Source organism: Mobula hypostoma, chromosome 19, assembly GCF_963921235.1.
Source record: "Mobula hypostoma chromosome 19, sMobHyp1.1, whole genome shotgun sequence".
Lineage (NCBI taxonomy): Eukaryota > Metazoa > Chordata > Chondrichthyes > Myliobatiformes > Myliobatidae > Mobula > Mobula hypostoma.
In genome coordinates this window covers 65,699,210-65,717,245 of record NC_086115.1, presented here as the reverse complement: position 1 = coordinate 65,717,245, position 18,036 = coordinate 65,699,210, and the positions used below count along the sequence as shown (strand labels likewise).

The window sequence follows — 18,036 nt, the reverse complement described above, 5'->3', positions numbered from 1 at the left end:
CCTTATAGAGTCTCAACATCACATCCCTGCTCTTATATTCTGTACCACTAGAAACGAATGTCAACATTGCATTCGCCTTCTTCACCAACGACTCAACCTGGAGGTCAATCTTTAGGGTATCCTGCACAAGGACTCCCAAGTCCCTTTGCATCTCTGCATTTTGAATTCTCTCCCCATCTAAATAATAGTCTGCCGTTTATTTCTTCCACCAAAATGCATGACCATACACTTTCCAACATTGTATTTCACTTGCCATTTCTTTGCCCATTCCCTTGAACTATCTACGTCTCTCTGCAGGATCTCTGTTTCCTCAACAATACCCGCTCCTTCACCTTTGTATCATCGGCAAATTTAGCCACAAATCCATTAATCCCGTAGTCCAAATCCCAATGTCCTTTGAGGCCAGCAAGAGGGGGAGATTACTGAACAGTTGCAAGAGCAGTTTGTTAGACATTTGGTAAAGTTTCATCCCCAGAACTTATAAGGATCAAGGTCTCATATGTTTGTTAAGGAATGATCTCCCAATCAGATGTTTCGTGCAGTGCACAGCTGAATTGTCAGTCTTACTGCAAGATACAGGTGACATGGCAGCATAGTGACTGTTGTAATGCCAGACACAGGTGACATGGCAGCACAGTGACTAGTGTAACGCCTGATACAGGTGACATGGCAGCATAGTGACTAGTGTAACGCCTGATACAGGTGACATGGCAGCATAGTGACCGGTGTAATGCCAGATACAGGTGACATGGCAGCAGTGACCAGTGTAATGCCAGATACAGGTGACATGGCAGCAGTGACCAGTGTAATGCCTGATACAGGTGACTTGGCAGCATAGTGACTAGTGTAATGCCTGATACAGGTGACATGGCAGCATAGTGACTAGTGTAATGCCTGATACAGGTGACATGGCAGCATAGTGACCAGTGTAATGCCAGATACAGGTGACATGGCAGCAGTGACCAGTGTAATGCCTGATACAGGTGACATGGCAGCAGTGACTAGTGTAATGCCTGATACAGGTGACATGGCAGCATAGTGACTAGTGTAATACCTGATACAGGTGACATGGCAGCAGTGACCAGTGTAATGCCAGATACAGGTGACATGGCAGCAGTGACCAGAGTAATGCCTGATACAGGTGACTTGGCAGCATAGTGACTAGTGTAATGCCTGATACAGGTGACATGGCAGCATAGTGACTAGTGTAATGCCTGATACAGGTGACATGGCAGCATAGTGACCAGTGTAATGCTAGATACAGGTGACATGGCAGCAGTGACCAGTGTAATGCCTGATACAGGTGACATGGCAGCAGTGACTAGTGTAATGCCTGATACAGGTGACATGGCAGCATAGTGACTAGTGTAATACCTGATACAGGTGACATGGCAGCAGTGACCAGTGTAATGCCTGATACAGGTGACATGGCAGCATAGTGACTAGTGTAATGCCTGATACAGGTGACATGACAGCATAGTGACTAGTGTAATGCCTGATACAGGTGACATGGCAGCATAGTGACCAGTGTAATGCCTGATATAGGTGACATGGCAGCATAGTAACTAGTGTAATGCCTAATACAGGTGACATGGCAGCATAGTGACCGGTGTAATGCCTGATACAGGTGACATGGCAGCATAGTAACTAGTGTAATGCCTGATACAGGTGACATGGCAGCATAGTAACTAGTGTAATGCCTGATACAGGTAACATGGCAGCACAGTGACTAATGTAATGCTTGACAGCGCCAACCACTGGGTTCAATTTCTGCTGCTGTCTGAGGAGTTTGCAAACTGGGCTGGCCGTTGATGCAAACAATGCATTTCATTGTATGTTTTAATGTACAAATGATAAAAAAAGCTCATATTTTTTATTTTTAAAATGCTCTCAAGATGGCTGCAGTATGAATAATTCAGTCTACCTCAAGGACTGTTTGTCAGGGTCTGGGAAGGGACAATCTGATCTTTGTTGAAGTTCCCCCAGGCAGCTGCATCAGGCAGGGCATTGTAATGTATGGGCTGCTCCCAGTTCAGTGAAAGAGGTTTCACCTAATTGCAGGCCTAAATGCAGAGAGATGTTTTGAAACTTGCTGCAAATGCTGTAAAGGCTCTTTAAGCAGAAACACTGTTGACCAGGGCTCTCCTGTCACTCACAGGCTGCACCTGGTGTAATAACCTCTCAAATTCACTACCAACAATGCCTGGGACTAAAAAATGACATATTGTAAATATTACAAGCAACTCTACAGATATGCTTGGTATAGTGAATGAAGCCAATGTAAGTTTTCATATTGTATAACTCACTGATCTGATATAAAATTATGAGTTTCATGTCTGTTTCGATGTACATGTGAGAAATAAAGCTAATCTACTTTTTGGAATAAAATGTCCCAGATACTGGTGTACACATCAGCTCTTCACCGACTTTCCAAACCCACTGCAAAGGAGATCAACTAACAAGATTCAAACCTTGGAGCATTTTGAACACACTGACTTGGCCGTTCATTTGAGGGCACATTCCAGCACCAATTTGTGGATCTAGTGTAATTTTCATAACACATGTTGTTCCAGATATAAATAAGTTTACAGCCTGTGGCAAGAAACTGGGTCATGGAGCACTGCAGCTTTGTTGTAGCACAATATGATTTTGCTCTGTCCAGTAACATATTCAAAACGTTCAGAAAAATAAAAGGAAATTAAATTCCAAAAGATTTTACCTTCTAGTTTCGAATATTTCATTAGGGATCTTCACCAATCTTCCCCATTTTCAGGGGTGCATTCCTCAACTAGCAAGTCATTGTACTCTTGTACTCTGAACTTAGCCCCATTCATCTTCCATCAAGTTTTCTTTTTTTCTTTGGCGTGTGCCTGCGTGCGTGCATGTCCGTGTATGCATGCTTCCGTGATGATGTCTTTTTCATGGCTTTTTACAAGGCGCGGAACGAGAGAGAGAGACTGTATAGTGCACCACTCCTCACACAGACACTTTCACAGTATTTTCCCTTTATTTTACGAGGTCGAGTTGCGATCTCGACACTCAACCCGGCACGGATGGAAAGCGTACCCGGGAGCGGACCCGACTGGTTTCGAACCCGTGAACCTCTGCTCCCGGGTCCGGCGCCGATGCCATTGCGCCACCAGCTGGCCTCTTCCATCAAGTTAGGGACATAATTAGGCCAATTGGCCCATCATCTGCTCCACCACTCCATTGTGGCTGATTTACTATCCCTCTCAATCCCATTCTCCTGTCCTTTCCTCTTTTTCCACCAAACGCACCCCTTCCATTACCTGCCTGTATCTTCTTTCAATTCTGCCTTGGTACTGAGTCCTTGGGAAATTTCAGAACGGCATTTCTTTTTTCCCTCAGGCGCAATGAATGCCCTGTCACTTTTCACTGCAATACAAACAAGGAACTGGTGTTGAAAGGGCACCACCTTAAAGCAAAGCTCTTTTATATTCATAAATGTACAGCATTGAAAAAGTGCAGGCAAACCTATTTGGAATGTGTCACATTTTTAACCTTCACAGTGGACTACCTCAACTAAAAGGATCAGTGATATAGGCGACGCTGCAGAACCAGATTCATTGGATAAAACAGTCAGTTTTATTTAGAGTGTAAACAGGATGCAGGTCCAGTAATGAATGAATTGTTTTTAGTGCTAACTTATAGGACCAACACATTCCGAGACAGCTTCTTCCATCAGGCCATCAGACATCGGACTGATTAATTCATGCTGACACTACTCTATTTCTATGTTATATCGACCATCCTGTAGTACATAATATTTATTATAAATTACTATAATTGCACATTTTGAACGGAGATGCAACATAAAGAATTTTACTCCTCATGTATTTGAAGGATGTAAGTAATAAAGTTAATTCAATTCAAGAGACCTTGTATTCATGTGATTCAAATAATGTACTGAATTACTCGCATAGAATGCCACTGCGATAAGAGTAACACAAGGTCCTCCCATCTCATCATCTGGCATACAAAGAAACTCTGAAGTTTAAAATATTGCAAATTCTTCTCAGGAAGTGCCAAACCAGATCTGGCAGTGAGTTACAAATCTGCACAATTTTGTGCAACTTCTGTCAAAATTTTGAAACATTATAAAAATCATCCTTTTTAAAAGCAGCAAATCATACAGCTAAGCCATATAGTTTATTTTCCACTGAAAATATATTTTAAAATGGGTAATTGGTGGCTATAGTGACAGTGTGATCCTGTATAAGTAGCTTCTGGAGTAAGCACAAGTAAGCATGATGTTATTGCAGCTCGGGGTGGTGGAGCTGGGAGTTCTACCCTGGCGTTCTCTGTAAGGTATTCTCCCTCTGGAAGCTTGGCTTCTCCAGCTGCTCCAGTTGCCTCCCACAGCTCAAAGATGTACCAGTTAGCAGGTTAATTGGTAAATTATCCCATGATTAGATTAGGTTAAACTGAGGTTGATGAAGGCTGCTGGGCAATGCGGCTCGAAGGGCCAGAAGAGCCCATTCTGTGCTGTATCTTTATATACATAAAATAAATCAATGTTTGGTTAAATATGGAGACCCATGGTTGCTGTTAATGTTACAGTGTCTCCAAATCAAGTGCAGTTGAAAGTTCACAATCAAAGCAATATCACTGATTTTATGTGAGTTTCAAGTTTTTTAAAAAAAATTCTTGCTGTTAAAAACTCAGCTTTATTGAAGAAAATATTACAATCTGGTACATTGTTGAGTTTTTAAAATGATTTCAAACAAATTGAATATACAGGAGCTATACAGAGTAGCAGAATCAGACAAATACATCAGAGACATCTCTCCCCACGATAAGGAGCTGTGGAGTAGTGGACTTGGTCCAATACATCACAGGGACATCCCTCCCCATTACTAGTTGTATCAACATTCATGAAGCAATGTCTCAAGAAGGCAACATCCATTAAGGATCCCCACTATTCAGATCATGCCATCTTCTCACAGTTACTATTGGGCAGGAGGTACACGAGCCTGAAGCAACTAAAAGCATCAGTGATACCTGAGTAAATTGACATGACAGTAATTTTTTTGTTCTTGAACTAGTCTTCACTAGTTCATGAACCGATCTACAGAACCCTAAACAGTACCTCATGACAATAAACTCAACTTTGGCTTGATATTATTGAATAATCACTGTCTCTCTAACATGAAATGTTATAAGTCTGAAGTCTGAGCTCCTTTTTTGATTTCTTGTTTTATTCTATTCTATCCCAATAACTTGGAGGTCCTTACTTTTACCCCCTTTCCTGCCTCTGAGAATGATCTGCAATGTGATTCTTTTCCATCATTCCCTTCACTGTGGTCTCTCTCACCCCAGAACTGTTGCTATTCTAACCCGTCACCATCACCAGTGGCCTCAACAACAATCATTTCCCTGTCCAGGGCACCTTTCTCAATAGTTATGGCGTTTTAAACCCTCTCATCTGGAAATCGCAGTGTCTCCCTTATCATTTGTGATCAACCTCAACACCTTCCATTCTGAGGGATCACTCAGTCCTCTTCCCACCACTGGTGGTATCAGATTCACCTTCTCTCCAGTCCGTGGCATTCAGAAACACAGACTCTGCTTGTCTTAGGCGGTGTTAGACCATAAAACATTGGAGCAGAATTAGGCCATTCAGCCCATCGAGTCTGCTTTGCCATTCCATCATAGCTGATCCTGGATCCCACTTAACCCCATACACCTGCCTTCTCGTCATATCCTTTGATGCCCTGACTGATCAGGAAACTATCAACTTCCACCCTAAATATACCTATGGACTTGGCCTTCACTACAGTCTGTGGTATTTAATTCCACAGATTCACCACTCTCTGCGTTCTCTTCTCAATTGAGGGGATCTTTCTCTTTCTCCTCATCAGAGGAAGTCCCTCAACCTCCCTGCCCCCAATAATTCTCACAATCCCAACTTGTCTAAGGTATCCATCACTCTCTCCCCCCCCCAACCCAAGGAGACTGCTCACCCTCATTGCACTCTCACTCTCCCACCCCTGCCCTTCACAATGTGGACCCCTCCCACACATCCCCCTCTCCCCGGGGTGACCCACCCCCCCACACACACTTCCCCCTCTCCTCAGAGTGACCCCCACACACTTCCCCTCTCCCCAGAGTGACCACCCCTCACATACACATACTTCCCCTCTCCCCAGAGTGACCCCCCTCACACACACACACACACTTCCCCCTCTCCCCAATGACCCCCCACACACACACACACACACACTTCCCCCTCTCCCTGGAGTGACTCCCCCTCACACACACTTCCCCCTCTCCCCGGTGACCCCCCCCACACACACACTTCCCCCTCTCCCCAGGGTGACCCCCCCTCACACACACACACACTTCCCCCTCTCCCCAGGGTAACCCCCCTCACACACACACATACACTTCCCCCTCTCCCCAGGGTGACCCCCCTTCACACACACATACACTTCCCCCTCTCCCCAGTGACCCCCCCCACACACACACACTTCCCCCTCTCCCCAGGGTGACCCCCCTCACACACAGATACTCTTCCCCCTCTCCCCAGTGACCCCCCCCACACACACACACTTCCCCCTCTCCCCAGGGTGACCCCCCTCACACACACATACACTTCCCCCTCTCCCCAGTGACCCCCCACACACACATACACTTCCTCCTCTCCCCAGAGTGACCCCCTCACACATACACTTCCCCCTCTCCCCAGTGTGACCCCCCTCACACACACTTCCCCTCTCCCCAGAGTGACCCCCCTCACACACACACACTTCCCCCTCTCCCCGGAGTGACACCCCCTCACACACACACACACACTTCCCCCTCTCCCCGGTGACCCCCCACACACACACACACACACACACTTCCCCCTCTCCCCAGGGTGACCCCCCCTCACACACACACACTTCCCCTCTCCCCAGAGTGACCCCCCCTCACACACACTTCCCCCTCTCCCCAGTGATCCCCCCCCCACACACACACACACTTCCCCCTCTCCCCGGAGGGACTCCCCCTCACACACACTTCCCCCTCTCCCCGGTGACCCCCCACACTTCCCCCTCTCCCCAGAGTGTCCCCACCCACACACATTTCCCCATCTCCCCGGAGTGACCCCCACATTCTCCCCCCTCTCCCCGGAGTGACCCCCCCACACACACACTTCCCCCTCTCCCACACACATACACTTCCCCCTCTCCCCAGAGTGACCCCCTCACACACACACACTTCCCCCCTCCCCAGTGACCCCCCTCACACACACACATACACTTTCTCCTCTCCCCAGAGTGACCCCCTCACACACACACACACACACACTTCCCCCTCTGCCCAGAGTGAATCCCCCAGACACACAGATACACTTCCCCCTCTCCCCAGTGACCCCCCTCACACACACACACTTCCCCCCTCCCCAGTGACCCCCCTCACACACACACATACACTTTCTCTTCTCCCCAGAGTGACCCCCCTTACACACACACACTTCCCCCCGCCCCAGAGTGACCCCCACATTCTCCACCCTCTCCCCAGGGTGACCCCCCACACACACACTTCCCCTCTGCCCAGAGTGAATCCCCCACACACACACACACTTCCCCCTCTCCCCAGTGACCCCCTCTCACACACACACACTTCCCCCTCTCCCCAGTGACCCCCCACACACACACACACTTCCCCCTCTCCCCAGAGTGACCTCCCTCACACACATACACTTCCCCCTCTCCCCAGTGACCCCCCCACACACATACACTTCCCCCTCTCCCCAGTGACCTCCCCCCACACACATACACTTCCCCCTCTCCCCAGTGACCCCCCCACACACACACTTCCCCCTCTCCCCAGTGACCCCCCTACACACACACACACTTTCTCCTCTCCCCAGAGTGACCCCCTCACACACACACACACACACACTTCCCCTTCTGCCCAGAGTGAATCCCCCAGACACACAGATACACTTCCCCCTCTCCCCAGTGACCCCCCTCACACACACACACTTCCCCCCTCCCCAGTGACCCCCCTCACACACACACATACACTTTCTCTTCTCCCCAGAGTGACCCCCCTTACACACACACACTTCCCCCCTCCCCAGAGTGACCCCCACATTCTCCACCCTCTCCCCAGGGTGACCCCCCACACACACACTTCCCCTCTGCCCAGAGTGAATCCCCCACACACACACACACTTCCCCCTCTCCCCAGTGACCCCCTCTCACACACACACACTTCCCCCTCTCCCCAGTGACCCCCCACACACACACACACTTCCCCCTCTCCCCAGAGTGACCTCCCTCACACACATACACTTCCCCCTCTCCCCAGTGACCCCCCCACACACATACACTTCCCCCTCTCCCCAGTGACCTCCCCCCACACACATACACTTCCCCCTCTCCCCAGTGACCCCCCCACACACACACTTCCCCCTCTCCCCAGTGACCCCCCTACACACACACACACTTTCCCCTCTCCCCAAAGTGACCCCCACATTCTCCTCCCTCACCCCGGAGTGAACCCCCACACACACACACACGCTTCCCCCTCTCCCCGGAGTAACCCCTACACACTTACCGCCGGGTGACCCCCCACATACTTCCCCCTCTCTCCAGTGTGACCTCCACACTTGCCTCGCCCTGCCGAGGCGGTCCTTCCTCTCCCCAGTCACTGTTATTCTGACATCGGGAGTCTCTGCTCTTTCCGTCTGGTGCACCCTAGCCTAATTTGTTTTTTTTTGGGATGGAATTTTTATCTTTGTCGTGGCAAATTGCTCTGAGAATGGCCCGCGCCTCCATCAATATGACAGGCCAGCCACAGGGTGGGAACCGAAGACCGAGGGCCGGGAGCTCCCGGGCCGTCTGACCATGTGACACCCACCCGGCGACCTACCTCAAGACATGTTGAAACAGTCGGTGCCGGTCCCGATACCGCAATACCGTCGCATCGCCGACAACAAGGGACACGCTCGTTCACAACAACCACCGGCACATCGAACTCCCACGCCGTTCTGCATGAGGGCAGCGCTGCAACCTCTCCTCCCAGCCGCACGGTGGCGCTCCTTCTCAGCGTCCAGTTAACTATAGCCCGGACCCAGACCAACCCCACCCCCCGCCACCTTCCTCACTCTGAAGTGATCGCTGCTCCCGACAGAAGCCGGCGCCATAATCCCTCCTCCTGGCCGCGTGGTGGCGCCCTGGTCTCCTTCAGAGGCATAAATTCCTTCCAGCCGAGTTGTGGCGAATAGGAATCACTTATCTTTCTGTCCCTTATTAATCTTATATATTGTGTATATATTTATATCTCCTGTACACAACAGGAGACCGTATCATTGAGCCGGCGTTTATTCTAAGGCCGGAGGAATAGAACCCTGCTCTCCGGTACCACCTGGAAATGTGTCCCCACTGCCTGTGGTCCGCAAACAAATCAATCCGGATGGGCGCAGTTGAGGTCAAGTGCTGATTTCTTCAGTATCCCATGGAACCGAGTGTCAATCAATGGAGGAGGCACGAGCAGGTAATCAATTAAGATTTATGATGGCTGAATCGTAACTTGTATTTAGCCATTTGTGCATATTGGATGTATTTATAGCGCGATTACTCCATCCTGCGTCCTGTGGGTCTTGCTCATTGTCTTTCAATGCAAATAACTCAAAATCAAAATTCTCATCAATAAACCCCTGCATGGGTTTCCTTTACCTAAACTTTGCTGCATCGGCCAGAGCAGGGCCTGGGGACATAGAGTAGTTTCTGGCTGAAGAGGCTAACGTGGGATTGACAGACTTTCTGCTGATGGGGTGGGGTGGGGTAGGGTTTTGGGGCGTTTGTGAGGTGGCGACTCCTGCCATCACATACACGGTTTTCATCTTCACATCCAGAATATTTCCTAAATGCTTTTTCTCAAATTTAAACAACAATAGGCTAGAAATTCCTAGGAATTAGTGTGGAGGTGTTGGATGGATGATGCCCAACAGAGCCAACTAGGATTTCAGAGCTGGGAGTGTTGGCCTGGGAGAGAGAACTCTGATAAGAGTTTTCTTAAACTTACTGTGAATCTAGAGGGCAATATTGGAAACATCTTTCCAAAGCCTTCAGGTGCCTGCTGCAGTTCAGATCTCAGATGTATGCAAAAGGGCAGCAATCACTACTGTCCTATAGATGGATTCACCAAGGTATTCTCCCAACAACAACCTATCCAGGCCCTGTACCTGTTCCCCAACTAGCAGCAGAAATATGCACTTACTATAACTGTTCATTGCTGTTTTCGTACCCTTGCTTTATCCTTCCCCTTTGCTCTACTTCCATCTCTTGTTCTGAATTTACAAGCTCACTGAAGTAATGATGCACTTTGAATCAGAACCAGGTTTATTATCACTGGCATGTGTCGTGGAATTTGTTAACTTAGCAGCAGCAGCAGTTCCATGCAATATGTAATATAGAAGTAAAACACAATAATAATAATAACAAATAAATAAATCAATTACAGTATACATATATTGATTAGATTAAAAATCGTGCAAAAACATAAATAATATATATTTTTAAATATTCTGACAAGCCTGATTGAGAAGTTACAGAACCTGGGCCTCTGTACCTCCCTCTGCAATAGGATCCTCGACGTCCTATCCGGAAGACCACAATCTGTGCAGATTGAAGATAACATTTCCTCCTCGCTGATGATCAACACAGGTGCACCTCAGGGGTGTGTGCTTAGCCCACTGCTTTACTCTCTCTCTACCCATGACTGTGGCTAGGCATAGCTCAAATACCATCTATAAATTTGCTGATGATAATTTGATTATTGTTGGTAGAATCTCAGGTGGTGACGAGAGGGCGTACAGGAGTGAGATATGCCAACTAGTGGAGTGATGTCACAGCAACAACCTGGCACTCAACATCAGTAAGACGAAAGACCTGATTGTGGACTTCAGGAAAGATAAGATGAAGGAATGCATTCCAAACCTCATAGAGGGATCAGAAGTGGAGAGAGTGAGCAGTTTCAAATTCCTGGGTGTCAAGATCTCTGAGTATCTAACCTGGTCCTAACATATCGAAGCAGTTATAAAGAAGACAAGACAACAGCTATACTTCATTGGGAGTTTGAAGAGATTTGGTATGTCAACAAATACACTCAAAAACTTCTATAGATGTACCGTGGAGAGCATTCTGACAGGCTGCATCACTGTTGGGTATGTAGGGGGTGGGGGGCTACTGCACAATTGAATTGAATTGACTTTATTTCTTACATCCTACACATATACGAGGAGTAAAAATCTTTACGTTACGTCTCCATCTAAATGTGCAATCATAGATTTGTAATAAATAGAACAGTCAATATAACATAGAGTGCACTCGAATCAGTGTGAGTTAATCAGTCTGAAGGCCTGGTGGAAGAAGTTGTCTCAGAGCCTGTTGGTCCTGGCTTTTCTGCTGCGGTACTGTTTCCAGGATGGTAGCAGCTGAAATACAGTGGCATGCAAAAGTTTGGGCACCCCTGCTCAAAATTTCTGTTACTGTGAATAGCTAAGCGAGTAAAAGATGAACTGATTTCCAAAAGGCCAAAAAGTTCTATTTTAACTTCATCAGTCCACAGGACTTGTTTCCAAAATGCATCAGGCTTGTTTAGATGTTCCTTTGAACCTTTTGATTAGAACTTTTTGGCCGCAATGAGCAAAGGTATGTTTGGAGAAAAAAGGGTGCAGAGAATTTCATGAAAAGAACCCCTCTCCAACTGTTAAGCACGGGGATGGATTGATCATGCTTTGGGCTTGTGTTGCAGCCAGTGGCACGGGGAACATTTCACTGGTAGAGGGAAGAATGAATTCAATTTAATACCAGCAAATTCTGGAAGCAAATATCACACCGTCTGTAAAAAAAAAACTGAAGATGAAAAGAGGATGGCTTCTACAACAGGGTAATGAACCTAAACACACCTCAAAATCCACAATAGACTACCTCAAGAGGCGCAAGCTGAAGGTTTTGCCAAGGTCCTCACAGTCCCCTGACCTAAACATCATCAAGAACCTGTGGATAGACCTCAAAAGAGCACTCATACAAGACGGCCCAAGAATCTCACAGAACTAGAAGCATTTTGCAAGGAAGAATGGGCGAAAATCCCCCAAACAAGAATTGAAAGACTCTTAGCTGGCTACAAAAAGCACTTACAAGCTGTGATACTTGCCAAAAGGGGTGTTACTAAGTACTGCCATGCATGGTGCCCAAACTTCTGCTTTGGGCCCTTTTCCTTTTTTGTTATTTAAAAACTATAAAAAGATGGAAAAAAAGTTTTCTTGCTTAAAATATTAAAGAAATGTGTCATCTTTAACTTAATGCCTTTTAGAAATCAGTTCATCTTTTACTCACTTAGCTATTGACAGTGACAGAACTTTTGACCGGGGTGCCCAAACTTTTGCATGCCACTGTAGATTGTGGTAGGGGCGACTCAAGTCCCCAGTGATCCTACGGGCCTTTTTTACACACCTGTCCTTGCAAATGTCCTGAATCATGGGAAGTTCACAACTACAGATGCGCTGGGCTGTCCGCACCACTCTCTGCAGAGTCCTGCGATTAAGGGATGTACAGTTCCCATACCTGGCAGTGATGCAGCCAGTCAGGATGCTCTCAATAGTGCCCCTGTAGAAAGTTCTTAGTGGGCCCATATCAAACTTCCTCAACCGTCTAAGGTGAAACAGGACCAAAAGAAGCTGCAGACGATTGTAAATTTAGTTGGCTCCATCTTGGGTACTAGCCTACAGAGTACCCAGGACGTCTTCAAGAAGCGGTGTCTCAGAAAGGCAGCGTCCATTTTTAAGGGCGTCCAGCACCCAGGGCAGAATCAGAATCAGAAGCAGGTTTATTATCACTGGCATGTGACGTGAAATTTGCTAACTTAGCAACAGCAGTTCAATGCAATGCATAATCTAACAGAGAGAGAAAAAAAATAATAAATAAAATAAAACATAATAAGAAATAAACAAGTAAATTGATTACGTTTATTGAATAGATTTTAAAAATTGTGCAGAAACAAAAATACTGTATATTTAAAAAAAGTGAGGTAGTGTCCAAAACTTCAATGTCCATTTAGGAATCGGATGGCAGACGGGAAAGAGCTGTTCCTGAATCTCTGAGTGTGTGCATTCAGGCTTCTGTATCTCCTACCTGATGGTAACAGTGAGAAAAGGGCATGCCCTGGGTGCTGGAGGTCCTTAAATGGACACTGCCTTTCTGAGACACGGCTCCCTGAAGATATCCTGGGTACTTTGTAGGCTAGTACTGAAGATGGAGCTGATGAGATTTACAACCTTCTGCAGCTTCTTTCGGTCCTGTGCAGTAGCCCCTCCATACCAGACAGTGATGCAGCCTGTCAGAATGATCTCCATGGTACAACTATAGGAGTTTTTGAGTGTAATTGTTGACATGCCAAATCTCTTCAAACTCCTAATAAAGTATAGCCACTGTCTTGCCTTCTTTATGACTACATCGATATGTTGGGACCAAGTTAGACCCTCAGAGAACTTGACACCCAGGAACTTGAAGCTACTCTTTCTGTCTCCACTTCTGATCCCTCTGAGGATTGGTATGTGCTCCTTCGTCTTACCCTTCCTAAAGTCCACAATCAGCTCTTTCGTCTTACTGACGTTGAGTGCCAGGTTGTTGCTGCTGCACCATTCCACTAGTTGGCATATCTCACTCCTGTACGCCCTCTTGTCACCACCTGAGATTCTACCAACAATGGTTGTATCATCAGCAAATTTGTAGATGGTATTTGAGCTATGCCTAGCCACACAGTCATGTGTATACAGAAAGTGGAGCAGTGGGCTAAGCACACAACCCTGAGGTGCGCCAGCGTTGATTGTCAGCAAGGTGGATATGTTACCAACAATCAGCACAGACTGGTCTTCCGGTTAGGAAGTCAAGGATCCAGTTGCAGAGGGAGATACAGAGGCCCAGGTTCTGCAACTTCTCAATCAGGATTGTGGGAATGATGGTATTAAATGCTGAGCTGTAGTCGATGAACAGCATCCTGATGTAGGTGTTTGTGTTGTCTATTGGTCTAAAGCCGTGTGGAGAGCCATTGAGATTGCATCTGCCGTTTACCTATTGTTGCGATAGGCAAATTGCAATGGGTCCAGTTCCTTGCTGAGGCAGGAGTTCAGCCTAGTCAGAACCAACTTAGAGAATAGTACAGCACATTACAGGCCCTTTGGCCTACAAAGTTGTGCCAACCCTCAAACCCTGCCTCCCATATAACACCCCACCTTAAATTCCTCCATATACCTGTCTAGTAGTCTCTTAAACTTCACGAGTGTATCTGCCTCCACCACTGACTCAGGCAGTGCATTCCACGCACCAACCACTCTGAGTGAAAAAACCTTCCTCTAATATCCCCCTTGAACTTCCCACCCCTTACCTTAAAGCCATGTCCTCCTGTATTGAGCAGTGGTGCCCTGGGGAAGAGGTGCTGGCTATCCACTATCTATTCCTCTTATTATCTTGTACACCTCTATCATGCCTCCTCTCATCCTCCTTCTCTCCAAAGAGTAAAGCCCTTGCTCCCTTAATCTCTGATCATAATGCATACTCTCTAAACCAGGCAGCATCCTGGTAATCTCCTCTGTACCCTTTCCAATGCTTCCACATCCTTCCTATAGTGAGGCGACCAGAACTGGACACAGTACTCCAAGTGTGGCCAAACCAGAGTTTTATAGAGCTGCATCATTACCTCACGACTCTTAAACTCTATCCCTCGACTTATGAAAGCTAAGTTAAGTAGCTTTCTTAACTACCCTATCTACCTGTGAGGCAACTTTCAGGGATCTGTGGACATGTACCCTCAGATCCCTCTGCTCCTCCACACTACCAAGTATCCTGCCAATTACTTTGTACTCTGCCTTGGAGTTTGTCCTTCCAAAGTGTACCACCGCACCCTTCTCCAGGTTGAACTCCATCTGCCACTTCTCAGCCCACTTCTGCATCCTATCAATGTCTCTCTACAATCTTCGACAATCCTCGACACTATCTACAACACCACCAACCTTTGTGTTGTCTGCAAACTTGCCAACCCACCCTTCTACCCCCACATCCAGGTCGTTAATAAAAATCACGAAAAGTAGAGGTCCCAGAACAGATCCTTGTGGGACACCACTAGTCATAATCCTCCCATCCGAATGTACTCCTTCCACCACGACCCTCTGCCTTCTGCAGGCAAGCCAATTCTGAATCCACCTGGCCAAACTTCCCTGGATCCCATGCCTTCTGACTTTCTGAATAAGCCTACCGTGTAGAACCATAACCATAAAACCATAAGATATAGGAGCAGAATTAGGCCATTTGGCCCATCACATCTGCTCTGCCATTTCATCTTGCCTTCTCCCTGTATCCCTTCATGCCTTGACCAATCAAGAATCTATCAACCTCTACCTTAAATACTGTATACATAAAGACTTGGCCTTCATAGCTGCCTGTGGCAACAGATTCCACAGATTCACCACTCTCTGGCTAACCATGGGAATGGTACCAGAGGACTGGAGGGAGGCGAATGTTGTCTCCTTGTTCAAAAAAGGTAGTAGGGATAGTCCGGGTAATTATAGACCAGTGAGCCTTATGTCTGTGGTGGGAAAGCTGTTGGAAAAGATTCTTAGAGATAGGATCTATGGGCATTTAGAGAATCATGGTCTGATCAGGGACAGTCAGTATGGCTTTGTGAAGGTCAGATCGTGTCTAACAAGCCTGATAGAGTTCTTTGAGGAGGTGACCAGGCATATAGATGAGGGTAGTGCAGTGGATGTGATCTATATGGATTTTAGTAAGGCATTTGACAAGGTTGTGGTATCAGGGTTGGAGGTCAGAGATGGGTCAGTTTGGCTCACTGCTTCGCAGGGTTTGATGGACTTGATGCTGGACTTGAGGCCTTCTGAATCAGCTGTTGTGATGTCTGGTACTGTTAGCTTCAGTTCTGAATGCTGTTTTCTTGCTTTATTGTTTGCACTCATTGTTTTTTTTTCCCCTCTGCACGTTGGGTCTTCGACCATCTTCTGTTTTTAATTGTTTCTACTGGGGTTTTTTGTTTCATGGCTGACTGTAAGGAGATGAAAGTCAAGGTTGTATAAAGTATACATACTTTGATAATAAATGTACTTTGAACTTTGGACAAATAAAGCTGATCTTTTAATGAAATTTTGCTTCAGTAAAGAGGTATTTTTATTCAAATTTAGTTTTGCATTATCTCCTTGTATAATTACGAGACCACAGATGCTGTCTCAGTTAACAGAAATCGCAGTATGTACGAAGTTTACATATCAGCTCCAGGAGTCTGTACTTGCTCAGTTAATCAGTAGATGGCGCTACTGAATGTGAATGGCAGTTTACTGGATTCTCCACCTCACTTGTCACCCATGGTTCCTCCACCCTACCATTCTTTATCTTCCTCACCAGGACAAATTTATCCCTAACATCCCACAAGAGATCTCTAAACATGGACCACATGTCCATAATACATTTCCCTGCAAAAACATCATCCCAATTCACACCCGCAAGTTCTAGCCTTATGGCCTCATAATTTGCCCTTCCCCAATTAAAAATCTTCAAGTCCTCTCTGATTCTATCCTTTTCCAAGATGATGCTAAAGGCCAGGGAGCAGTGGTCACTGTCCCCCAGATGTTCACTCACTGAGAGATCTGTGACCTGACCCAGTTCATTACCTAGTACTAGATCTAGTATGGCATTCCCCCTAATCGGCCTGTCCACATGCTGTGACAGGAGTCCGTCCTGGACACACTTAACAAACTCTGCCCCATGTAAACCCTCGGAACTAATCAGGTGCCAATCAATATTAGGGAAGTTAAAGTTACCCATGATAACAACCCTGTTATTTTTGCACCTTTCCAAAATCTGCCTCCCAATCTGCTCCTCTGTATCTCTGCTGCTACCAGGGGGCCTATAGAATACTCCCAATAGAGTAACTGCTCCCTTCCTGTTCCTGACTTCTACCCATACTGACTCAAAGGAAGATCCTGCTACATTACCCACCCTTTCTGTAGCTGTAATAGTATCCCTGACCAGTAATGCCACCCCTCCTCCCCTTTTTCCACCCTCTCTATCCCTTTTAAATCACTGAAATCCAGGAATATTGAGAATCCATTCCTGCCCTGGTACCAGCCAAGTCTCTGTAATGACCACTACATCATAATTCCATGTATGTATCCAAGCTCTCAGTGCATCACCTTTGTTCCTGATGCTTCTTGCATTGAGGTACACACATTTCAGCCCTTCTACCTTACTGTATTTACACCGTTTATTCTGCTTCTCTTTCCTCAAAGCCTCTCTATATGTTAGATCTGGCTTTACTCCATGCACTTCTTTCACTGCTCTATCGCTCTGGGTCCCATCCCCCTTGCAAATTAGTTTAAACCCTCCCGAACCATGCTAGCAAACCTACCTGCAAGGATATTGCTCCCCCTCGAGTTCAGGTGCAACCCATCCAATCTGTACAGGTCCCACCTTCCCCAGAAGAGAATCCAATGATCCAAAAATCTAAAACCCTGCTCCCTGCACCAACTCCTCAGCCATGCATTCAACTGCCGTCTCCTCCAATTCTTACCATCACTATCACATAGCACTGGCAGCAATCCTGAGAACGCCACCCTTGAGGTCCTGTTCTTTAGCCTTCTGCCTAGTCCCCGAAACTCACACTTCAGGACCTCATCCCTCTTCCTGCCTATGTCGTTGGTACCAACATTTATCACGACTTCTGGTTGCTTGCCCTCTCGTACCAGGATGTCGTGCACCCGGTCAGAGACATCCCGGACCCTGGCACCCGGGAGGCAACAAACCATGCGGGTGTCCTTCTCACGTCCACAAAATCTCTTGTCTGCTCCCCTGACTATAGAGCCTCCAATGACGACAACTCTCCTCTTCTCCGTCCCACCCTTCTGCACCATTGGGTCAGACTCAGTGCCGGAGGCCCTGCCACCGTGGCTCACACCTGGTCGGTCGTCCCCACCAACAGTATCCAGGACGGTAAACTTATTATTCAAGGGAATGG

The 18,036-nt window shown here is 47.0% G+C and overlaps 2 protein-coding genes across 10 annotated transcripts in view; one reads left to right on the top strand and one right to left on the bottom strand.

Moving 5' to 3' along the window:
- gpam (glycerol-3-phosphate acyltransferase, mitochondrial) overlaps positions 1-9,056 on the bottom strand; it is a 179,494-nt gene extending 170,438 nt beyond the window's left edge. For 3 of the 4 annotated variants that reach the window (XM_063072075.1, XM_063072079.1, XM_063072078.1), the window contains exons 1-2: positions 8,887-9,056; positions 3,291-3,396 (exon numbers count right to left, since the gene is read on the bottom strand). The gene's annotated coding sequence lies outside the window, so the exon portion shown is untranslated. The remainder of the gene's footprint in view (positions 1-3,290; positions 3,397-8,886) is intronic. The other variant, XM_063072076.1, reaches the window with a different exon arrangement.
- A 121-nt stretch (positions 9,057-9,177) lies between these two features.
- Positions 9,178-18,036, top strand: part of sfxn4 (sideroflexin 4) — an 85,630-nt gene continuing 76,771 nt past the window's right edge. For all 6 annotated transcript variants that reach the window (XM_063072073.1, XM_063072072.1, XM_063072070.1 and 3 more), the window contains exon 1: positions 9,178-9,510. In XM_063072073.1, coding sequence (XP_062928143.1) covers positions 9,472-9,510 — 39 coding nt within the window. In that variant the 5' untranslated portion in view covers positions 9,178-9,471. The remainder of the gene's footprint in view (positions 9,511-18,036) is intronic.